Source organism: Mytilus edulis, chromosome 12 (genome assembly GCF_963676685.1).
Source record: "Mytilus edulis chromosome 12, xbMytEdul2.2, whole genome shotgun sequence".
NCBI lineage: Eukaryota > Metazoa > Mollusca > Bivalvia > Mytilida > Mytilidae > Mytilus > Mytilus edulis.
Window position 1 is genome coordinate 56,565,288 of NC_092355.1, and position 19,731 is coordinate 56,585,018.

Genomic DNA, 19,731 nt, shown 5'->3' on the forward strand with positions numbered 1-19,731 from the left:
AATGATTCGCTAATAGATTGTGTCCTTTCATGTCACATGATCAGGAATTGTCCCCTCCTTTTGTGACTTCACAATGGCAAAATCATAGCTAAGCAAGAAAAATTTGTAGTCATAAATAAAGCCAAACGGTGTAGATTATCCAAAAATATTCAACCAGTTTTGAAGTATACATCATCTTAGAAAATACAATATCACTCAAATTATCACAAAAAAAGATCAAAGCAAAATTTAAGAAAAAAGCAATAAAGACATTATTAATGTATTTTATAATTACCTTTACTTATATATCATTTAAAAATACTTTAACTTTTTTTTAATTATAGACTTCAGCAGGAGAGAATAATAATTCAAAACAAGGAAGAAGTGTAGAACGTAAAGTAACGATAAACGTCAGGCATTTCTATGAGCGATCAGAACAGAACGATGTGACAGAAATAATCAGAAATCGTATGAAGTCATTACACATGGATGAAGATAGCTATGGTAAATTATATACCAGGGTCTTTATTTCTTCTTTTGCCCCATTTATGGGCATTATGTTTTTCTGTCTGTGGGCTTGTTGGATTGTCCCTCTGTCCTTCTGTCTTTCCCACTTCAGGTTAAATGTTTTTTGGTCAATGTATTTTTTGATGAATTCAAAGTTGAAGTCCAATCCACTTAAAACTTAGTACACATGTTCTCTTTGGTATGATCTTTCTAATTTTAATGCCAAATTAGAGTTTTTATCCCAATACCATTGTCCCCTGAATATAGAAGATGATAGTGCGAGTGGGGAATTCATGTACTATGGAATGATTGGAATCATTCTTGTTTCTTTCATTTTTTAGGTTGGTTTTCTCTACTGTTTTTTGCCCATTATGCTCTTTTATCTACATAAAGCACCTGTTATTTTCTATTCTTTATTCTCATGATCTAATTTTCTTTATTTGTAATATTTTTGCCCTTTATTCTCCATATTGTCAGTACTTTAAACTCTATCCAGACCCTCATATATTGACTAAAAAAATTACTACTTGCAATTCATGGAATCTACAGTTTTCATTTAATATTTAATTCAATAAGTATTGCAAAATATTAATTTAATATACCATTTTATATCTTCTCAAGAAAACCATGATACTTAAGCAAGTACACTGACACTCATACTCAATTAAAGTTGCTAACACCATCCATTTGCGAGGGCCCTCATGGGGTTTTTGATTATGTGATTACTTGGCCGTTTTTTTAATGATTATTTGATTATTAAGCCAAATATTTCATGATTATTTGATTACCTAGGACTGTATTTTTAGTTTATGATTATTTGATTACTAAAGATAAGCAAATATTTAATGATTATGTGATTATATTGGCAAAAAAATGGTGATTATGTGATTACTAGGACCCCCCCCCCCCCCCCATGAGGGGCCTCATTTGCAGCTTTCAAACTTGCAACCTCAGTATTATTAGGATAGTGATACAGAAGATGAACTACTTAGACCACTCAGTCACCTAGCACCCTCCCCCCCTTTTTTACAGGTAAACAGATAAGCAAGTCTGTTTTGTTTAATAAATATATCTATGTATTTTACAGGTGGAGGTGAACCAATAAAGACAGTCTCCTACATTATACTGAATCCTACTCCAAGCAGGAAATTAAAAATGGGAGATCTCATGTTAGTACAGTATAAAACAATTCAAGTTGTCTAGGCCTTATGAAAGTTTTCATAGGGCAAGGGCTTCAAACATGAAAAGAATGGTTATCTTTTAATGTGGAAATCTTTTTAAATGATTACATATGCCTAATTCTCCTTTGTAAAAAACAATGCATAGAAAAATGTCATGTGATTAGACTTATTCAACCTTCACATTGAATACACAACTATTTGGGAACTCTGTTAGAAGGTAATGTCTATAAATAAAATAAGAGGTTAATTTTAATAAAGAATGTTCCCATGAAAGGCATGTTTTATTTATCTGTATAGATAAAAAGTTTTCTTTTTTCCACAGATACGTAATACAGCCAAGTTCAATGTTTGCAGTACCAAGTCGACTGACTAAGAAACCAATTCGTAGAATGTCTTGGGCCTCAGCTAGAGATGCTGCCAGTCTGTTCCACACCAATCGTGATCGTAGTAAATCCATTGATCCAGATTTAGCCTCTCAGACCATTCATGAAATATCTCATCGTAACTCCGGGGACGAACATCATGAAATAACAACAACCGATGTTGCCAAAAAAATCAAAAGTAAAGTTTTCGTAACGGAGAAAGTGAAAGAACTTGATATGGTGTGAATGCTGCAGACTTTGTGATGTTGGCATCATGTGACTTTGGCATCATTTGTTACTTTTGCATCATGTGACTTTGGCATCATGTGACACTGTAATGTCATGTGACTTTGGCATTGTGTGTCACTTTGGCATGATGTGACACTGGCATCATGTGATACTTTAACATCATGTGACACTTTGGTATCATGCGACACTTTGACATCATGTGATACATTCCCATCATGTGACACTGTAATGTCGTGTGACTTTGGCATAACATGATAGAGGAGAAAGTGATTTTAGTGTTTTGTAGTGAACAATGATAGTTATGCTTTGGTTGATGGGTATTCTATGAGCTGCTAATATTTACATAGAATTATAAGTATCCTAAGTATATAGGATCTGACCACAATAAATTCTGAAGATACGTTGATGCTACGCTGTTAGAAGCTTATTAAATAGTTTGTTCAATGTTAACACCAATAGCAACAAAGATGGCAGATCTGGACATTACTTTTGTACATTATTTTGTACTAAAATCCTTGTACATTTATTTTGTCCATTATGGTAAAGATGTTATATCGCCTTGACCAACACAGAATAGGACGACAACACATGTTGAATGATTTCTGAATAGATAGTATTTAACCTGAACAAAATTCATACAGCTTAAGTTTGCAATAAATGGCTGAACTCTCATTCACCATAATGTTTGAACTATCCTGATCACAACATTTACTATGTAGCTGTATAATGGCAGAAAAGAAGGCATAATTTATGTTTGACAGCTAGAACCTTTTCATTATTATATGAACATTACATTGTTAGACATGTACAACATGTATCTTAATACTGTTTCTAATTAGAATATTTTCAATTTTCTAGAGGCAAGAATAAAAAGCGAAAGTAGTAGATTTTATTACTGTGAAACATAATACATATAAAAATGAAGGTGTGGTATTATTGCCAATGAGACAACTCTCATAATGAGAACAAATTGCACAAAAATTAACAGCTATAGGTCACCGTGCAGCCTTCAACTATGAGCAACCATACCGCATAAAACTTTGTTGAAAATAAACTAAGAAAAATAACAGCCTTATTATTGACCAAAAAAAACCTGAAAAACAAATATGCTACACAGTACACATGACCACCACTGAATTACATACATCTTTTATCTTATGAAATTGTAAAGAAATATTTGTTACTGCACATTATGCTGACAACAGTCAATTCGGAAAATTGATGTTGTTGAGTTATCCTTAGGAATTGAAATTGAGATGTGTATTCTTTCAGTTAGAATATGCTCGATTCTGAATTTTTCTTCTTCTGTCAAATAGATATAAGAAGATGTGGTATGAGTGCCAATGAGACAAATCACAATCCAAGTCCCTTTTTTTTTAAATAAAAGATTAATGGTCAAAGTACAGTCTTCAACAAGGGACCAGTGTTTTATTTATCCATTTGTTGGAGATAAAAGCTAAATCAGTACATTGAGCAAAGAATGAGCATTCTATTAATGGGGATAATTTTCATATCACAGTGTTAATATATGGAATAAATGATACATTTGATTTATTTCTGTAGGCAGGATTGAATAATGCACGAGAGAATCTGAAAAAAAGTCACGCTGGCACATTGACCTTCATGACCTTTGTCAGTTCAAGGATGATGGGATCCAGTTAACTCATGAAACATTTAAATGAAATCAGAAATCAATGTGGAGTTATTTTTTCTGGTAATGGAGATATAATGAATCATGTTACAGTTCTTGTTCTATAATTTACCTGTAAGAATCAATTGTGCTAGCTTCAGTTTTCCAATATTTTAAAGAAAGAGGACTCAGCAATGCTCAGGAGGGTTATGTATAGCCAAACAAGGTTGTTAAAAACTTATATTTGTTGGGTTATTTCTATAAATATTGGACAGTTAAAAGTAACAATCATTTATGGTTTCTTACAGATAAATGAAATAAAGGGTACAATAATAGAATAACATAACAACAATATTTCAATTACCAAAAAGGTTTCTAAATTATGTATCACCATTTACATGATTTATATGATGCACAACTGTGTTGTGTATCGGAATACTAACAGACAACAAAAACTGGGCCCCCAAAAACTGACATTACCTCTTCAAAAGCCAAACACAAGTCAGAGTAATAAAAAAATTAATGAACACGAAAAAGAAACCAACCAGTCAACAAACCATCAATGACCCTTTGCAAGGTAAAGGTAAAACAATATCTTCACTAACCAAAATAATTGTGAAATAAAATTTACACAAATGAAAAACACAATTGAACAAATACACCAAATGTAATGTCTTTAGTTTGCCTGAATATCTGGTTTTACATTGTAGATACAAATGAGGAGAAATACATTAAGAGAATTACCTTATAAAGGCTTCAAATTAAAAAAAAAATGTCAATAGTCGTTAAGTATTATTTCTTTTTCTGAAACATAAAGCAAGAACAGTGTTGAAGGTCCATCAAAACTATCAAGGTGCAAATAACCACTAAAACAACGATACCAAATGTGCCAATGCACTTGGAGGATGGCCTGTCGTCTGATGCTGATATAAGTGATCTCTTGTACTTGTTAGTTTGTTTCCTATCTACAGACAATTCTGATTTTAACAGTGCAATCTTTCTGATGAGTTCATCCTCGGTCAAGATGAAGTTGTTACATGAACATGTACACGGAGATTTAGTTGATGAGCGATATGTTGTTCTGCTGGATGCTTTTGTTGCAGTGCTGCTGATGGTGCTTATTGTTGTCGGATCAAATTCTGGTGTTGTATCGGTTGAGCTTATTGTTGTTGAAGCAAATTCTGGTGATGTACCTGTTGAGCTTTTTGTTGTTGTAGCAAATTCTGGTGTTCTTGTATCAGTTGAGCTTTTTGTTGTTGATTCAAATTCTGGTGTTGTTGTATAGGTTGAATTTATTGTTGTTGAACCAAATTCTGGTGTTGTATCGGTTGAGCTTATTGTTGTTGAAGCAAATTCTGGTGTTGTTGTATTGGTTGAACTTTTTGTTGTTGTAGCAAATTCTGGTGTTGTTGTATCGGTTGAGCTTATTGTTGTTGAAGCAAATTCTACAGTAGTTGTATTGGTTGAGCTTATTGTTGAAGCTAATTCTGGTGTTGTTCTAATGGTTGAGCTTATTGTTGTTGAACCAAATTCTGGTGTTGTTGTTTCAGTTGTTCTTATTTTTGTCGGACCGGATCCGGAACCAACAGTTGATTCATCAGGTGTACAATCTACAAAAGGATAAAAGTTTAAGCTTAAAACTGAACTACTGTGTTAGAAATAAGAAGATGTGGTATGAGTTCCAATGACACAACTCTCCATCCAAGTCGCAATGTATAAATAAAAATACCAGGCGTGGATCAGTATGTATCGTCACATCCAAACACCAATTGAAATTAACTATTGGTCTTTTTTTCTTTTTTAGCCATGACGTTGTCAGTTTATTTTCGATCTATCAGTTTGACTATTCCTTTGGTATCTTTTGTCCCTCTATTATATAATTAGTAAATAAGAACAAAGATATAATAAACACGTGAAAGCTCTCACACAGACAAACAAGCCATTTTTGAAAAGTATATTAGCAGGACTGATACATATTACAAATCAAGTCCCATTTATGGCCCAAAAAATAAGAATCAAACACCATACTCCTTTACATGTATAATATAGTTAAATTCATCAAAAAGTAAATATAAATAGGTAAAAAAAATATTATTACAGAATCTTTTTTTTCATTATTCATTATAAAAATTAGATTTCTTAAAAATAAAAATTAAAAGTGAACGCACCGTCAGCGCAGAACTTTACCTGATGTTGTATTTTTCGGAATATCAAATAACCAGTCCGCAGTTGTATTGGACATTATTGAAATTTCAGTTACATCAGTAAAAGTATTAAGGATCCGTGGCATGCTGTCGAACTTGTCATGTCCAATGCAGGTACCTTCTCCCGCTTCGATGGTTCCATCAATCCAAGAAACCCAAAAGGGAATGTAATGGTCGCAATAATATGTTGGCGATAATGAATTGTCTATATCAGGAACAGATTCCAATGGATTGTCTATGAGATATATATACCTTCTTCCAAAATGCACTTGATATAACGGATAACCCTTTACTGTACCAAAACTAAAGCTACCGTCCACTAAGTCCATAAACGTCTCTTCACATGATTTGACCTTGAAATATATAGAGTCTGAATCTCGAATATCAATTCCTTTATTATGTAGGAATATCCTAGGGCTCTCTCTATTTTCCGTAGTAATATTGACAGCTAGAAGAAGAAAAAAGTAATATTACAAATATTACTACAATTTGTAATTTTTCGATTTTTCAGTAATCTTACAGACTACCAGTTTCTTTAACCCGCAAAGATACATGTACCTAATTGAGTCCAGATATGATGTACATTTTGTCTGTATATCTACATATATATAAATAAAATCTAACTGTATTGTATTTCAAGCTTCGGCGGCATCAATTGGAGATTTGGTGGTCGCAAATTAAGTTTACTTACGACACTTTAGCGGAGCCAGTAAACGCGTATTTGCGACTATCAAATCACCAATTGATGCCGTCGGAGCTTAAAATACAATATTGTTATCTCAGTTCTAATAAAACTAACAGAAAACGACGTCTAACCATACATTTAAAATCTGGCATTCGTCGTTTGCGCTTGACGTTATAAAATCAACATAAACTATGATGTTGCAAAAGATGTTGCATTACAATTAATAGTCTATAATTTTGATGGTTATATTGAAGTATAATGCGGGGTTCACACATTGCCGATTCTTGCTCCCGTTTGGGATCAGACAGCGATACGACACGAAAAGTGAAAAAGTCGGATTAGTATCCTCATTTATCTGGAATGTCCTATTATTGTCTGAACGCAGTCGTTTTAGTTCGTAACAGATTCCTACTGGTCGGGAAGGGTCCGAATAGTTCGACAAAGCACCCCGACAGTTAGGTGCGTCCCGTAACAAACCGATTTTGTCTAGTCGGATTACAATCGTGCCTATGTCGTGACAGATTCTGCTGTATCGGATCGAATTCCTAACAATGTTCTGTGTATTCGGGACGGTGTCCTGTGGAGCGGGAACTATCTGGAGAAATTTTTCATTGCTGTTTTTCTGCCGATTTCAAGAGTCCAGATTGCATCCAGATCTTGTCGATTGCGAACCGTTTTTGCCTAAACCGTTCCGAAACAGTCCCGTTATTAATTCTAAATTCGTCAATGATACCCACGTCAGAGTCCCGACAATTACAGAATACAATACGACTGAGACCAGACAAAGCCATTTGCAATGCGATAGAGCGGACCGTGATAGGATAACGTTCCGACAGTACCTGATCATCCCGAGTATGCCGACAGTTTTCAAACGGATAACTTCCGTCAGCGTCGGTTCACTGTCTTGTCATTATCTGATCTCTGTCGGATTACGTTCGGTAAAATCGGGACGCAGTCGTGACAGACTCGGTCGAATTTTACCTGGCGAAAGATACAAATCGGATTAGAAGCGGATTTAGAACGGGATTATCGGGATAAATTCGCTTGGAAACGGTTGAATATCGACGCTTCCTGAACAATATCTGATTGTTGTCGTGATTAAATTATTTTTTTTTACAAATTTTAATTAAAATTTAAATTTCCATCCACGATTCATAGGATCTTGATCAGACTTTCAATAAATTTTAATCGTGAATGGTCCTGTCAAGGACGGCAGTAAAAATCGTGAATGTGTGACCCCAGCTTAGTATAAGATTTTAAATCGTCAAACATTGCTGACAGTTCAGTGACATGTATGACTGTCCTTACGGGTCACTTTTGAAGATCTGTTTACACATTACTGATTTCGGAACATACTGTTTCATTCTGACTTGGGAAAAATTACGTTTTCCGTCAGTTCTTATCAGGCCAGGATATTCATCTCCTGAACACCCTCGAAACAATTGGTCATCAGCTAAACACACTCAATAATTTGAAACCTGTATTAGATACCTAACCGCAGAAAAATTTATGAAATAGAAGTTTGAAATTTGATAATTTTATAGAGACATATTTTAGGACATTTTCCGTTAATCTTGTGTGCTTCCTATACTAATGGATCTCTATTTAAAGGAACCAGTCAGTTAGAAAAAGAGATAAGGCCTATGGTTTTTCGATTTTTAGATACAGTGCAATGTAAAGGTGTGTATCTTAGCCTGTATAATACCTCGGGTACATTATCACGTCGTTCTCGTTTGAATTGTTTTCCATTATCGGTGACTTTTTCAATAGCTGAGTATGCGGTATGGGCTTTGTTTATCTCCATTTAATGTTAACGGAAGATTAAAACATCGAGTATTTGGAAGCAAGAATCTTGCCATCTGATTTGTTAATTAGCCGGGTGTAAACAATACCCCAACCCAGTTCACACAGTTATCATACTTTCATATTAACCCTAAAAAAAGACACTGGCCAAAATTTAAAAAAACTTTTTGTTTTTTTTTGCAATTGATAAAAAAAAGTTTATCAATTTTTTAAAACAATATTTTTTGCCCAGATTATTGTGTAACATTATTTTGTTTTCAGCCAATACCAAGAACATCCCCTTTTTTTATCCCAACTAAAAATAGGAATAAATGTATAAATTGACTAAACTCAGCAACATCGGTGTTGCACGAAGGTGTAGAGGGAATACCTATTTTTTCAATTCTACAACCTAGTATAAAACACTGAATTAAAGAGACACTTCATTTTGTTAGCATAATGTTTGAGATGGATGGAATTTTACACCAGTGAAAAGTTTCTGCAATTATATACAAACCAAGACTAAAACGACTCACAGTGTGAAATTAAGTAATGCTAAAAAAAGAGATTATTTGACGCTAACGGTTGCGTTGTTGTTATGGGGTGTTGACGCTTGATGATCATAAAGAGCATTCGTATCACTGCAAGTATTATATATGATTAGACTTAAATTGCTTAACTTGCAGCACAATCAAAAAGGATATATAAAGAACATCATACACATTCTTAATTAAATTCTTACTAGAAAATAACTATAATAACAAACGTGTATACGTACCAGAATTTCCGGAATAAACACAGAAACCAAAAAATATGTACACTTTCAATATCATTATGATATTAACTAAATCCCAATAGATTGATCACAAACGAGCTTGCATAATCAAAACATATCTAAATTTTAACGACGTTTGCAGATATATATTTAAAATGTTGAGTCATACGCTGTCCAATCAGATTCAACGAATCAGTGAGTGCGAATGATATCTCAAAACCCTTTTATTTGTCTTCCGTTTATTGTTTTGTAGATAATTCAGATCGTAAGTTTACTCAATTGAAATGTTTTACATTATGTTTTGTTTTTAATAGCATGCTTAGTGTACTAGGTTTCACTCATTTTTAAGGGAAGTGTTGTCACCTAACGTCGACGTAATTTAGTCTCTGGTATAGAGTTTTCCCTTTGGCAATCATACAACAGCTTCTTATAAATCATAAAGAATCCATATTACTCAATATGCCTAAAAAGAAACGACTGCATAGTTTGTACTTATATACAACGTCATTAAACGCGTTGAATCCGGAAGCAGGTGTATTTACAGACATAGACCTTTAGTCGGTATTGCATATTTACACAAACAGTCGTTCAAATAAAATCTTTTCCGTGTAGCTTTCCTAGATTTCTTTCAATTCACAGCTGATCTATAAAATGTTGATGCTAAAAATTAAACGAACAAGCAAATAGTTATCAAAGGTACCAGGATTATAATTATTACGCCAGACGCGAGCAAAATTATCCTTAAGAATACAGAATAATCACGCGGAGATGTTATGCACAGTTTGATAATGAATGCATTACATCGCTACTGTAAAGTACCAGGAACAGTAAACTTCCTATAGCAATAAGGCCAAATATGTTGCGAGCTTTGTTTCGCGTGCTGCTAGATAGTTTTGTTATGGTTTTAGGCCAATTTCGCCGTTTTAAGATATAAAGGACTATGGACAATCTCATTGTTCGTACACCAAAAGGAAAATAATGTCACGTCATTGGTTGAATTTCCATTCTTTCGGAAATTGCAGTTTTAAAAAGTGAAATTGAAAAATTAGAATACAACTGAAAAACAAAGATTTAGGCATTCACTGTTTAATACTGATCATATTAATTTATCTACGTTGAAAAGTGTAAATGATTCTAGAGATACACATGTGCTGATTTCAGTTAGGATGAAAATGAAGTAACCAGAAATTCTGTTTAGTTTAGGGACATAGGAGCACTTTTCTGAAAACATGTTTGTTCAAAGTGAATATTTTATTGACAATGAGACTCTGCCCTTTAGACAAACAACTAGGCAAATTGAAAATTGTAGAGTAGATCATGATAAGATATATCATATTTGTATATAAACAGTTTTGTAGTGTATATAGTGTACATAGAGTTAATTACGAGTCCGTCGGATGGGGACGTTAAATCCGAGGCCCCATGTACAGGCACATGTCACGCCCTGTGCATGTAAAAGACCCCCTCCTGCAGATTTCGTTAAGAGTAGGCTCCTTGGGGCCGCTGCAGATGCAAAATTTGTTAGGGACCTTTTAAATTTATTCTTTGGCAATGACGCTCAAAATTACAGACGTTAAAAGTAAAGAGGTTTATTGTTGGAAACAGGGATATTTTGAAGTAGGAAGTTTTAAACAGTTTTATTCGGAAATAAAGAGAAATACTGTGAATATTGTTTGTCCATAAGAAGAAAGATCAATATGTTTGATATGGCTGACTGGAATTTGGACATATAGGTAGACTTTGTATCTACGGGTTGTGCCTTGTGATGTCATCAGTTAAGACCAGATGGACAAAAGGGTAGCCTGGCATTATTGTCGGATGAAGTGGCAAAGCGGGAAAAGGCTTTGTCTTGATGTATATATGTCCAATGGAAATAGTGACTGCATTATGGTAGAGTTTGGGTATGATAAATGACCATTTTGATAGATGTTTTTGAGGCGCGGGTAGTGTAACGAAAATCGGTCACAGTTCATTTATCTTGATGTAAAATGCCAGTTGTCTTTTCCTATTAATTGTGTTTCTATGTGTTTATAAGTTTCTCCACAGTCGGAGCACCATCTGTTACTCAAACACCCCTACAGTTCAAGTATAATGGAGCGTTCCATATGGTAGTATATAAACCAGCTCAAGACAGAGAACCTATATGCAATCCAATCCAGTCACGTCTCAGTCATTACAGCTGAACGGATGTGCTGGGCCAGCTCTCCTTTACCCGCTATCTTCGATGAGGGTTTACAGTTAAATGATCAACGACTTACTACTTAAGATGACAGAAACCCACCCAAGCCGTACAGATAGACGTAGTAGTTGGCGTATCCGCGTTAACATGCACTCCAAAACCATTGTATCATGGGGAGTGTTATGCCGATTAACATCCGAGGGCTGTATCCTAGGCGTTGGGTGATTGACCTGCATGTAACTGCATCACGGCTTTGGTCCTGATAACGCTTCCTGTCATCTTTAGAACTACGTCCACGATTCATCTACCAGTACTCCATCATCGAGGCTAGTGGGCTGCCAAGCTGACCAAACTGGCCCTGAAAGCAGCCGTTAGTGAAGAAATAACAACAAAATAGTAAACAAAGAAAACCAACTCACCAAAACCAAGATGGCGGCCTATATATGGCGTTCTCAACTACCTGTTCCTGACCCACGGCATAAAATATGTTAAAGATCAACGAACGCCTTCCGGCACCGAGCCGACCGTGAGAGGGCAGAAAAGCCAGTCAAGATCGTTAAACACTTCCATATATATTAACCTATATGTGGACCGTTGAAGTGATAACATCAAGGATTATTTTCCAACTCGGCCTAGCCAAGATCAGATGTGCATTTCATATTGGGTCTATGTTATAGGCTTGTAAAGAAAAGAAGATAAACTTTACATAAGTAATACATCTTTGAACTGAAGAAGAGAATGTAGGGTTTCACAATGAATATCAAATATCATGTATAGGTGTTACCGTTTTGAAAAAAACCCACTAAAATACACGCTGAAAACGGGCAAAATTTCACGTTATGTTGTTTCATTTAAAATTTCGCTGTTTTTATCAATTGATAGTTAATAAGTGAACTTAATTTGAACTACATTATTGGTTCACTGTTATAGACAATTTATTCACCTTTTTTTACTGGTTGTTGCAACAAAAAATCTTCAGTGGTTACAAAGTTATGATAAACAGTTGAATACTATGCGTTTAATTGTTATGAAATTTTGTACTTTTGTATTTAGCTTGCTCAGTGTAGTAATAAATGAGAAAAATAAATCAAATTTATGCTATTGTGTGTTTTGTTTTCTCTTCTAGTATATACATTATAAAAAACTACCTCATTTATCAAAATTTCAGAACCCTAGCTGGAGATATATGCCATCAAAGTTGGATATACAAATAAAGGGAAAAAATGTCTTATCCGTAGACATGCATTCCCTAGTAAACTGGTTGCATTACTAAGTTCCTGTTCTTTTGTAGATATGAAAACACTACTAACATTTTTTTCAACTATCTATTAATAGAGGAAATAATTCAAAAATATTCAGAATGTCTTGTCCATAGACATATCTTTTTATCAATATTGCTTGGCTTTATGGGTCTTCGTTAGTCCTATTTGTTGTTTAAGAAATAATTCCTGGAAGCCATAGATTTGTTGTTAATTTACGCATGTAATATACGTCCAGGCCATGTGTAAATTTACAACAAATCTATGGCTTCCATGAATTATTTCGATTCAAATAGGACAAATAAGTTCATTCGAATACTGAAGCGAGGATGGGTATGCCGTGTGTGTAGCTGTTCTTTTTTACTCCTTGTTAGATAAAGCTCAAATATTCTCAGAAATCTTTAGCTTGCATTGATTATTTTGTTTATAACCGCTAGAAAAAATATGTTTAATTGTCAAACCCAATATTTGCGATTTTTAATTTACATGTTTCCTCGTAAGCTACCGTCAAAACCAAAATTGACATTTCGTAACGAAGGAGCAGCTGCCATGTTGACTCGCTGAAATCAGTTAAAATGCGAACCATGCAATAGAATAGAAAATAAAACAAAACCTACCTCAGAATTCCATTTTTTTACAATATTATACGAACTTCGATGGTTACAAAATAAAATATATTGTTTTTATACTGCAACTTAAGTTAGTATATGATTAATAGCTTTTAAAATCGTAACATAAATATCAAGCTTATTTTCATCCCTTAATGAACCTCTGTTTGTGGAGAAAGTGTTCCATGATGAAATTGACATTGCACAAAATATAGCTGTGTTACTATATTTAGGAAATAAACACAACTAGTTGCAATATATTAATTCTTTTTATAATGCATTCGATTAAGAATAAAAGTTCTTTTGTCTTTTGTTTTATTACAACATGTACAATTTCTAATACAATAAAATTGGCAAAGCGTTTACAAATAGGTTCAAATACATGTGGATTTACGTGGGAGGTATATTGTAACATCCATTATTATGTATATTTCTGAGTCTGCGCTGAGTATAGGTATATCGAGAATTTTCACACGGTGTTGTTTACAAAGCGAAAGAAGCACGTCATATTAGAATTAAACTTAGAAATATCTTATTTTTAATAAATAAATGGTAATTTAAGTGTTCTCATTTTTTTCTAAAATTACTTTACAGGAGTTGATTTTAAAAAGTGTCAGATTATCAGTTATAAAAAGCATACCTTATTTTACTTCAATATTGTTTATTCAAGTTGCTGCATACCTTAAAAGATTAACTAAATCAAATGAAGAAAAAGTATTTCTCTCTAACTTTATCTTTTGCATTTCAGTTTTAACAGCAGATTAACAGCAGATGAGGAAGTGTCTACGGACAAGACACTTGTACATAACAAGTATTAAATTCAATTATTTGTCTGCTATGGAACTTAAATCTTATTTATAGGTGATGAAAGTTATCTATTCAAATTAAAACTCAGTATTTTTAACAAAAATATAGTCACAATTTTTTCTAACAGTTTTTTTTTAACTGAAATTGTCTTGTCCGTAGACATTACCACAATATATTTGTATCCAATTTCCTTGAGTTCAGCCTAATTTGATAGGTAAAATGTATGTTATTTTTTCAAGAAAACACATTCAACTATGTCAAAATTGAGTTTTAATAATAGTTTGATTGTTTTAAACAGTCAGATATATGGATTTCAGTTAAAAGAATGTGTCTTCATTTTGGCTTAATCAATAAATTATTGAGATATGTCAAGAATTATGGGTACATTTTTATATTTTCCACAGCTTAAAATTAAATTTTTTAAGCACCATTTATTTAATAGAAATATTTAAATATTTCTTCCAAAAACTGCATGTAATTGTATAAATGCTTCCAGTGTTAGCCTAACGATGGCAATTTTTCATAATTTAAACCACTTTTGAACCAAAATATCAAAAGAGTTTTTCCCTGAAGTGATACTCATTTTTGACTTCATGTGAAACACAAAATGCACATCTGATTGTGGCTAGGCCGAACTGGTAAGTAGAGTGAATTAAGTGATTCCAAAGGATATATAAATAGTGTTCGGATTTATATGTAGATATTGCAATATAACCCCGATACAAATGAAACCAGACGTTGACGCTTTCGAAGCGATAATCAGGACAATATTTAGGATGACAACAATTTCGAATGCCTCTCTAGAACTTTTTTTTACATGAACAAAATACCGCCAAGAGTGTTTCGACAGTACAACGGATATTATGGGTTGCTGTCTGCATGTTATGGTGGTAAATTATTTATTTTTTAAACATGCATATTGGTTATAATCATATCAAAGTATTATTTCATACACGCAAAATCCGTTGACAAACGCAATATTATGTCAACGAAGCGTACAGTATAAAAAGGTGTTATGACAACGAAGCGTACACAATATAAAAATAAAGACACTTTAAAACGTGTATTTTTTTGTTTCTAGACACAACACAAACATACGACCTTTATAAGTTTGTTAATTTTAACTATGAAATTTTCAAAAATGTATGTTATAAAAACTTTGAGGTACAAGAAACATTAAGTTTTGAATATTTAAAAATACCAATCACGTTTTATCATTGCTATCGCCGTGCGTTATTTGATGTTTGTATATAAAAATTTCACATATTTGAAAAACCTTTTAGTACCTAATGAGTATTATGGCAAAGAATATATTGGAGCAAAATATCCGAAGAATAGATATAGGATTTTCTTTAAACGTATTAATTTCTTACTGTCTGAACTCAGTGTTACACGATGTGTTCGATTCGAACGCGTCAACTTCCGGTTTCATTTGTATCGGGGTTATACGGGGTGACAATGTATGAAATGAATCTGATAAATATAAGTAGTTATTGTATAAATGAGAATAAAAGGTGTATACTTGCTGGTGTTGCAAGTTGTACTATGTAGAAGTGTGAATACTTCATAGATTTATATTAGTGAAAATACAAGATGTATACTTGCTGGTGTTGCAAGTTGCAATATTGCGGAAGTGTATTAGTGAAAGTGCACTGTGTTAAACCTTACCAGTTTGGGGAATATTCATTGTGTGGGAACTCAAAGGGATAGTTAGTGCGTGAGTTCAGCTGTGTTTATATATATATATATTCCTTGTGAATTGAAACATTGTGCAAGTGTAATTGTGTCATTGTGTTATTGTGGTTAGTTGCAGACTAACAAGGTGATACTACATATTGGTGGACGTTGTAAATAGAAGTTGTATATATGTGATTTTCTGTTCATACGTTTTGTGTGATACCTACTTGATGCATGTTGCAAAGTAATCTGGTGGTGACATGGTGTAATAAAGGGCCGTATGCATGTTGCATAATAATCTGTTAGTGACATTGTGAATAAATCGGTCTGATACATGTTGCATAGAGATTGCATAGTGACATTGTATATATATATTTTGTTATGAAACATTGTGTCTGTGTATTGTGAATGAGGTACTTCACCCGGCATTTTGATTAATGTGCATTGTGTGGCGTATATATTTGACATTGTGAATTCATTTAAGGGTGTGTTAATTGTTTTAGATAGGACAACTTGTTGTGGTGAAATTTTTTTTTTCTCACCACAACAAGTTGTCCTATCTAAATCAATTAACACACCCTTATAAATAAATGAACACACAATGCACATTAATCAAAATGGCGGGTGAAGTACCTCATTCACAATGCACAGTTATATGTATATATGGTTTCCATCCATTTGTATATCGTTCTATTCTACTATTATAATAAAAGTGCATTAAACCACTACTGCAAAGTACCAGGAACAGTTAAGTTTACATGGCAAAAAGGCCAAATATGTGATAAGGTTTTTTTCGCATTCTTTTAGTTTGTTATGGTTTTAGGTCAATTATATGTCAAAATATCAAAACAATGCTATAGAATCTTACAGAAGTGAAGACGAAAAAAAGAGAAGGTTAACGTTGATAAAAAGAAAAACGCAAAACTTGAAAACGTACACTACCAACAATTTGACTAACATTTACATGTACATTAAATGCCGCTATATAAACAGTACTTTTAGGAAACATCACTAATCAGTACATTAAATGCCACTATATAAACAGTACTGTCAGAAAACATCACTTATCAGTACTTTAAATGCCTCTATATATATACTACTTTTAGGAAACATCACTAATCAGTACATTAAATGCAGTTATATAAACAGTACTTTTAGGAAACACCACTAATCAGTACATTAAATGCCACTATATAAACAGTACGTTTAAGAAACATCACTAATCAGAACATTTATTTATATATCATTTTTAGTAATGTTGAGAAAAATGTTTTCAGTACTGAAAATTTTGTCATTTATCAGTACTTATAATATCAGTAACATTTCAGTACTGAAAATTTCAATCATTTTACAGTACTGAACATTTCAGTAATTTTTCAGTACTGAAAATTTTAGTCATTTTCAGTACTTAAACTTTTTGTAATCTTTAAGTACTTCTACACATACAATATAAGGTCAATGTCAGAAAAATATAAAATGTGTTTTACACTGCAACTAGGTGACGTGTTTATTTCCTATAAAATATAGTAACAGCTATATTGTGTACGATGTCGATTACATCATGGAACACTTTCTCCACAATCAGGGGTCCATTAAAGGATGAAAATAAGTTTGACATCTGTGTTACGATTTGAATAGCTATCAATTTATTAATTTGAGTTGCAGTATAAAAACAATATTAGGTCAATGTCAGAAAATATAAACTTTTTTGTACTCGGTAGAACCTCGTCCTTCCCCAGTTTATCAGCCTCATACAAAAGTATGTATGAGACTGAGAAACTGGGGAAGGGCGAGATTTTACTGCGCCCTTCCCCAGTTTTATTCAGAATACCAAAAGGTTTATATCTTTGTGACATTGACCTAATATTGTTTTTATACTGCAACTTAAATTAAAAAAATTATTTTTAAATCGTAACTATTATATATTAATAGCATAAATATCAAACTTATTTGTATCCCTTAAAGAACCCCTGATTGAAGAAAAAGTGTTCCATGATGAAATTGACATTGCACAAAATATATACATCAACGACAACGGAAGCCCGCAATGAACGGTGTTTTAAGCTTTTGCTGACGACAACTTCCAGATCTACTCAGGACCAGGATTCTTTAAGGTATTCGTGTTCATTCATAAAATTGAGATGTAAGTTGTATTTGATGATAATACATAACATAAATAAAGGTTGAGGATGAACACGGATGCGGCCACTTTCATTTTTGATAAAAAAAAAAAAATAAAAAAAAACTGAAAAGGGACGTTTTTGGGCATATTTGATAGATTTTTCATATTTAAGCTTGAATATGAGCGTTTGTAATGACCAAATCAGTTAAAATCTTTCACATAAACTAATTAAATCAATTGAAATAGACACTTAAGTGATTCAAAAGTGTCCAAAATCTTTCGTTAGATGAACCTGAAATTTGAGGCCAAAATAGGTCCTTACCTTTACTCCTTTAAGGAAAAAGTGCATTCAGATATATGTATCAAATTTCAGAGTGCAATTTCTTGTATTGTGATACTTAACTAGTCTCATTTATCCCAGAAATAAAATCACGTCAATATTTTCTTAATTTTATGTAATTGATTATAATGTCAGCTGAATGATGGGAAGAAAAAAATCATTTCTTACGATTGTGATTAAAATTATGAGAATCTTGATTTAGAAAGCCATGTTTGTTTTCCAGACATTTGTAAAAGGATATTTCATAAAGTTTGTCAGAATATTACCGGAATCTTCTCTTGTGATAATTCAAGAAATATTTGATATTAAAAATATGAGAAATCTTGATTTAGAATGTACCACCTTTATTTTTCAGACATTTGTAAAAGGAGTTTGTCAGGTTATTACTGGGATCTTCTCTTGTGATAATTCAAGAAATATTTGTTATTAAAAATATGTGAATCTTGATTAAGAACCATACCATGTTTATTTTTGAGACATTTATAAGGATTTTTTTATCAAGTTTGTCCGGTTATTATTAGGAATTAATGCAGAACAAAACTCTGGCCGTTTATCAAGTGTAAGTTCTATTTATAGTTTTCAATTTTATAGAGAAAAAAAAAACCATGTGATTTGTCGATAAAAACTCTTATAATGTATCACAAAACTTTGTATCTTCTGAATAAGATTATGGAGATGTTATTCCATTGCCAATGAGGCAACTATCCACCAAAGTTCAAATGAAGTGGATGTAAGCAATTATAGGAAACTGTAATACCTTCAACAATGAGAAAAACCCATACAGTATGGTCGGCTATTGAAAGTTCTGACCAGAAAAATATGAAAAAATCAATTGAGAAAACAAAAGGCCTCATTTAAAACAAAACAGTTTACGAAAAAAAACAAATATAAATATGACAGACATGAACAACAGACAATCAAGAACTACAGGTTTCTTATTTGGGACAGGCACTTTTTAAAAAAATGTGCATTTTTCTGTACATTTCCTAAGTCCTAATGCTTATGTTATCACTTTTAAACAGCTGGAAGATCTGATTGTTCAAAGACCTATATAAGTTTTGTAATAGTTTTCTCAGAAATTCTGAGTCACTTCTCTCCTGTCATAAAATTGTAAATGTTTATTTGTACTGTTAATTTAGAAATTATTGTGTGCATTTATTATTGCGATTTTGTCATTTTAGACTAAAATGCGATTTAAGTTTTTGCAATATTGAGAAAAATCCTGTTCAATTTATATAAAAAAAAATTCAAATGCTAGTCATGGTTGATATCGTTACAATTATAACCCTGTCTCATTATTGAGAAAATAAAAAAAAAATCGATCGTTTCTGAATTTACAGTATGCCTCAATCAATGAGTACATTATCTTGTGTTTACAGATAAAA

The 19,731-nt window shown here is 32.8% G+C and overlaps 2 protein-coding genes across 9 annotated transcripts in view; one reads left to right on the plus strand and one right to left on the minus strand.

Moving 5' to 3' along the window:
• LOC139498855 (potassium channel subfamily T member 2-like) overlaps positions 1-3,161 on the plus strand; it is a 40,593-nt gene extending 37,432 nt beyond the window's left edge. For all 8 annotated transcript variants that reach the window (XM_071287436.1, XM_071287439.1, XM_071287437.1 and 5 more), the window contains 3 exons: positions 324-483; positions 1,574-1,655; positions 1,990-3,161. In XM_071287436.1, coding sequence (XP_071143537.1) covers positions 324-483; positions 1,574-1,655; positions 1,990-2,275 — 528 coding nt within the window. In that variant the 3' untranslated portion in view covers positions 2,276-3,161. The remainder of the gene's footprint in view (positions 1-323; positions 484-1,573; positions 1,656-1,989) is intronic.
• Positions 3,162-4,588: 1,427 nt separating this feature from the next.
• LOC139497722 (location of vulva defective 1-like) lies at positions 4,589-13,343 on the minus strand. The gene is made up of 3 exons (XM_071285957.1): positions 13,298-13,343; positions 6,096-6,560; positions 4,589-5,518 (listed from the first exon to the last, which is right to left on the minus strand). The coding sequence occupies exons 1-3, from the start codon at positions 13,341-13,343 to the stop codon at positions 4,701-4,703; spliced, it is 1,329 nt and encodes a 442-aa protein (XP_071142058.1). The 3' UTR covers positions 4,589-4,700.
• Between the last annotated feature and the right edge of the window lie 6,388 nt (positions 13,344-19,731).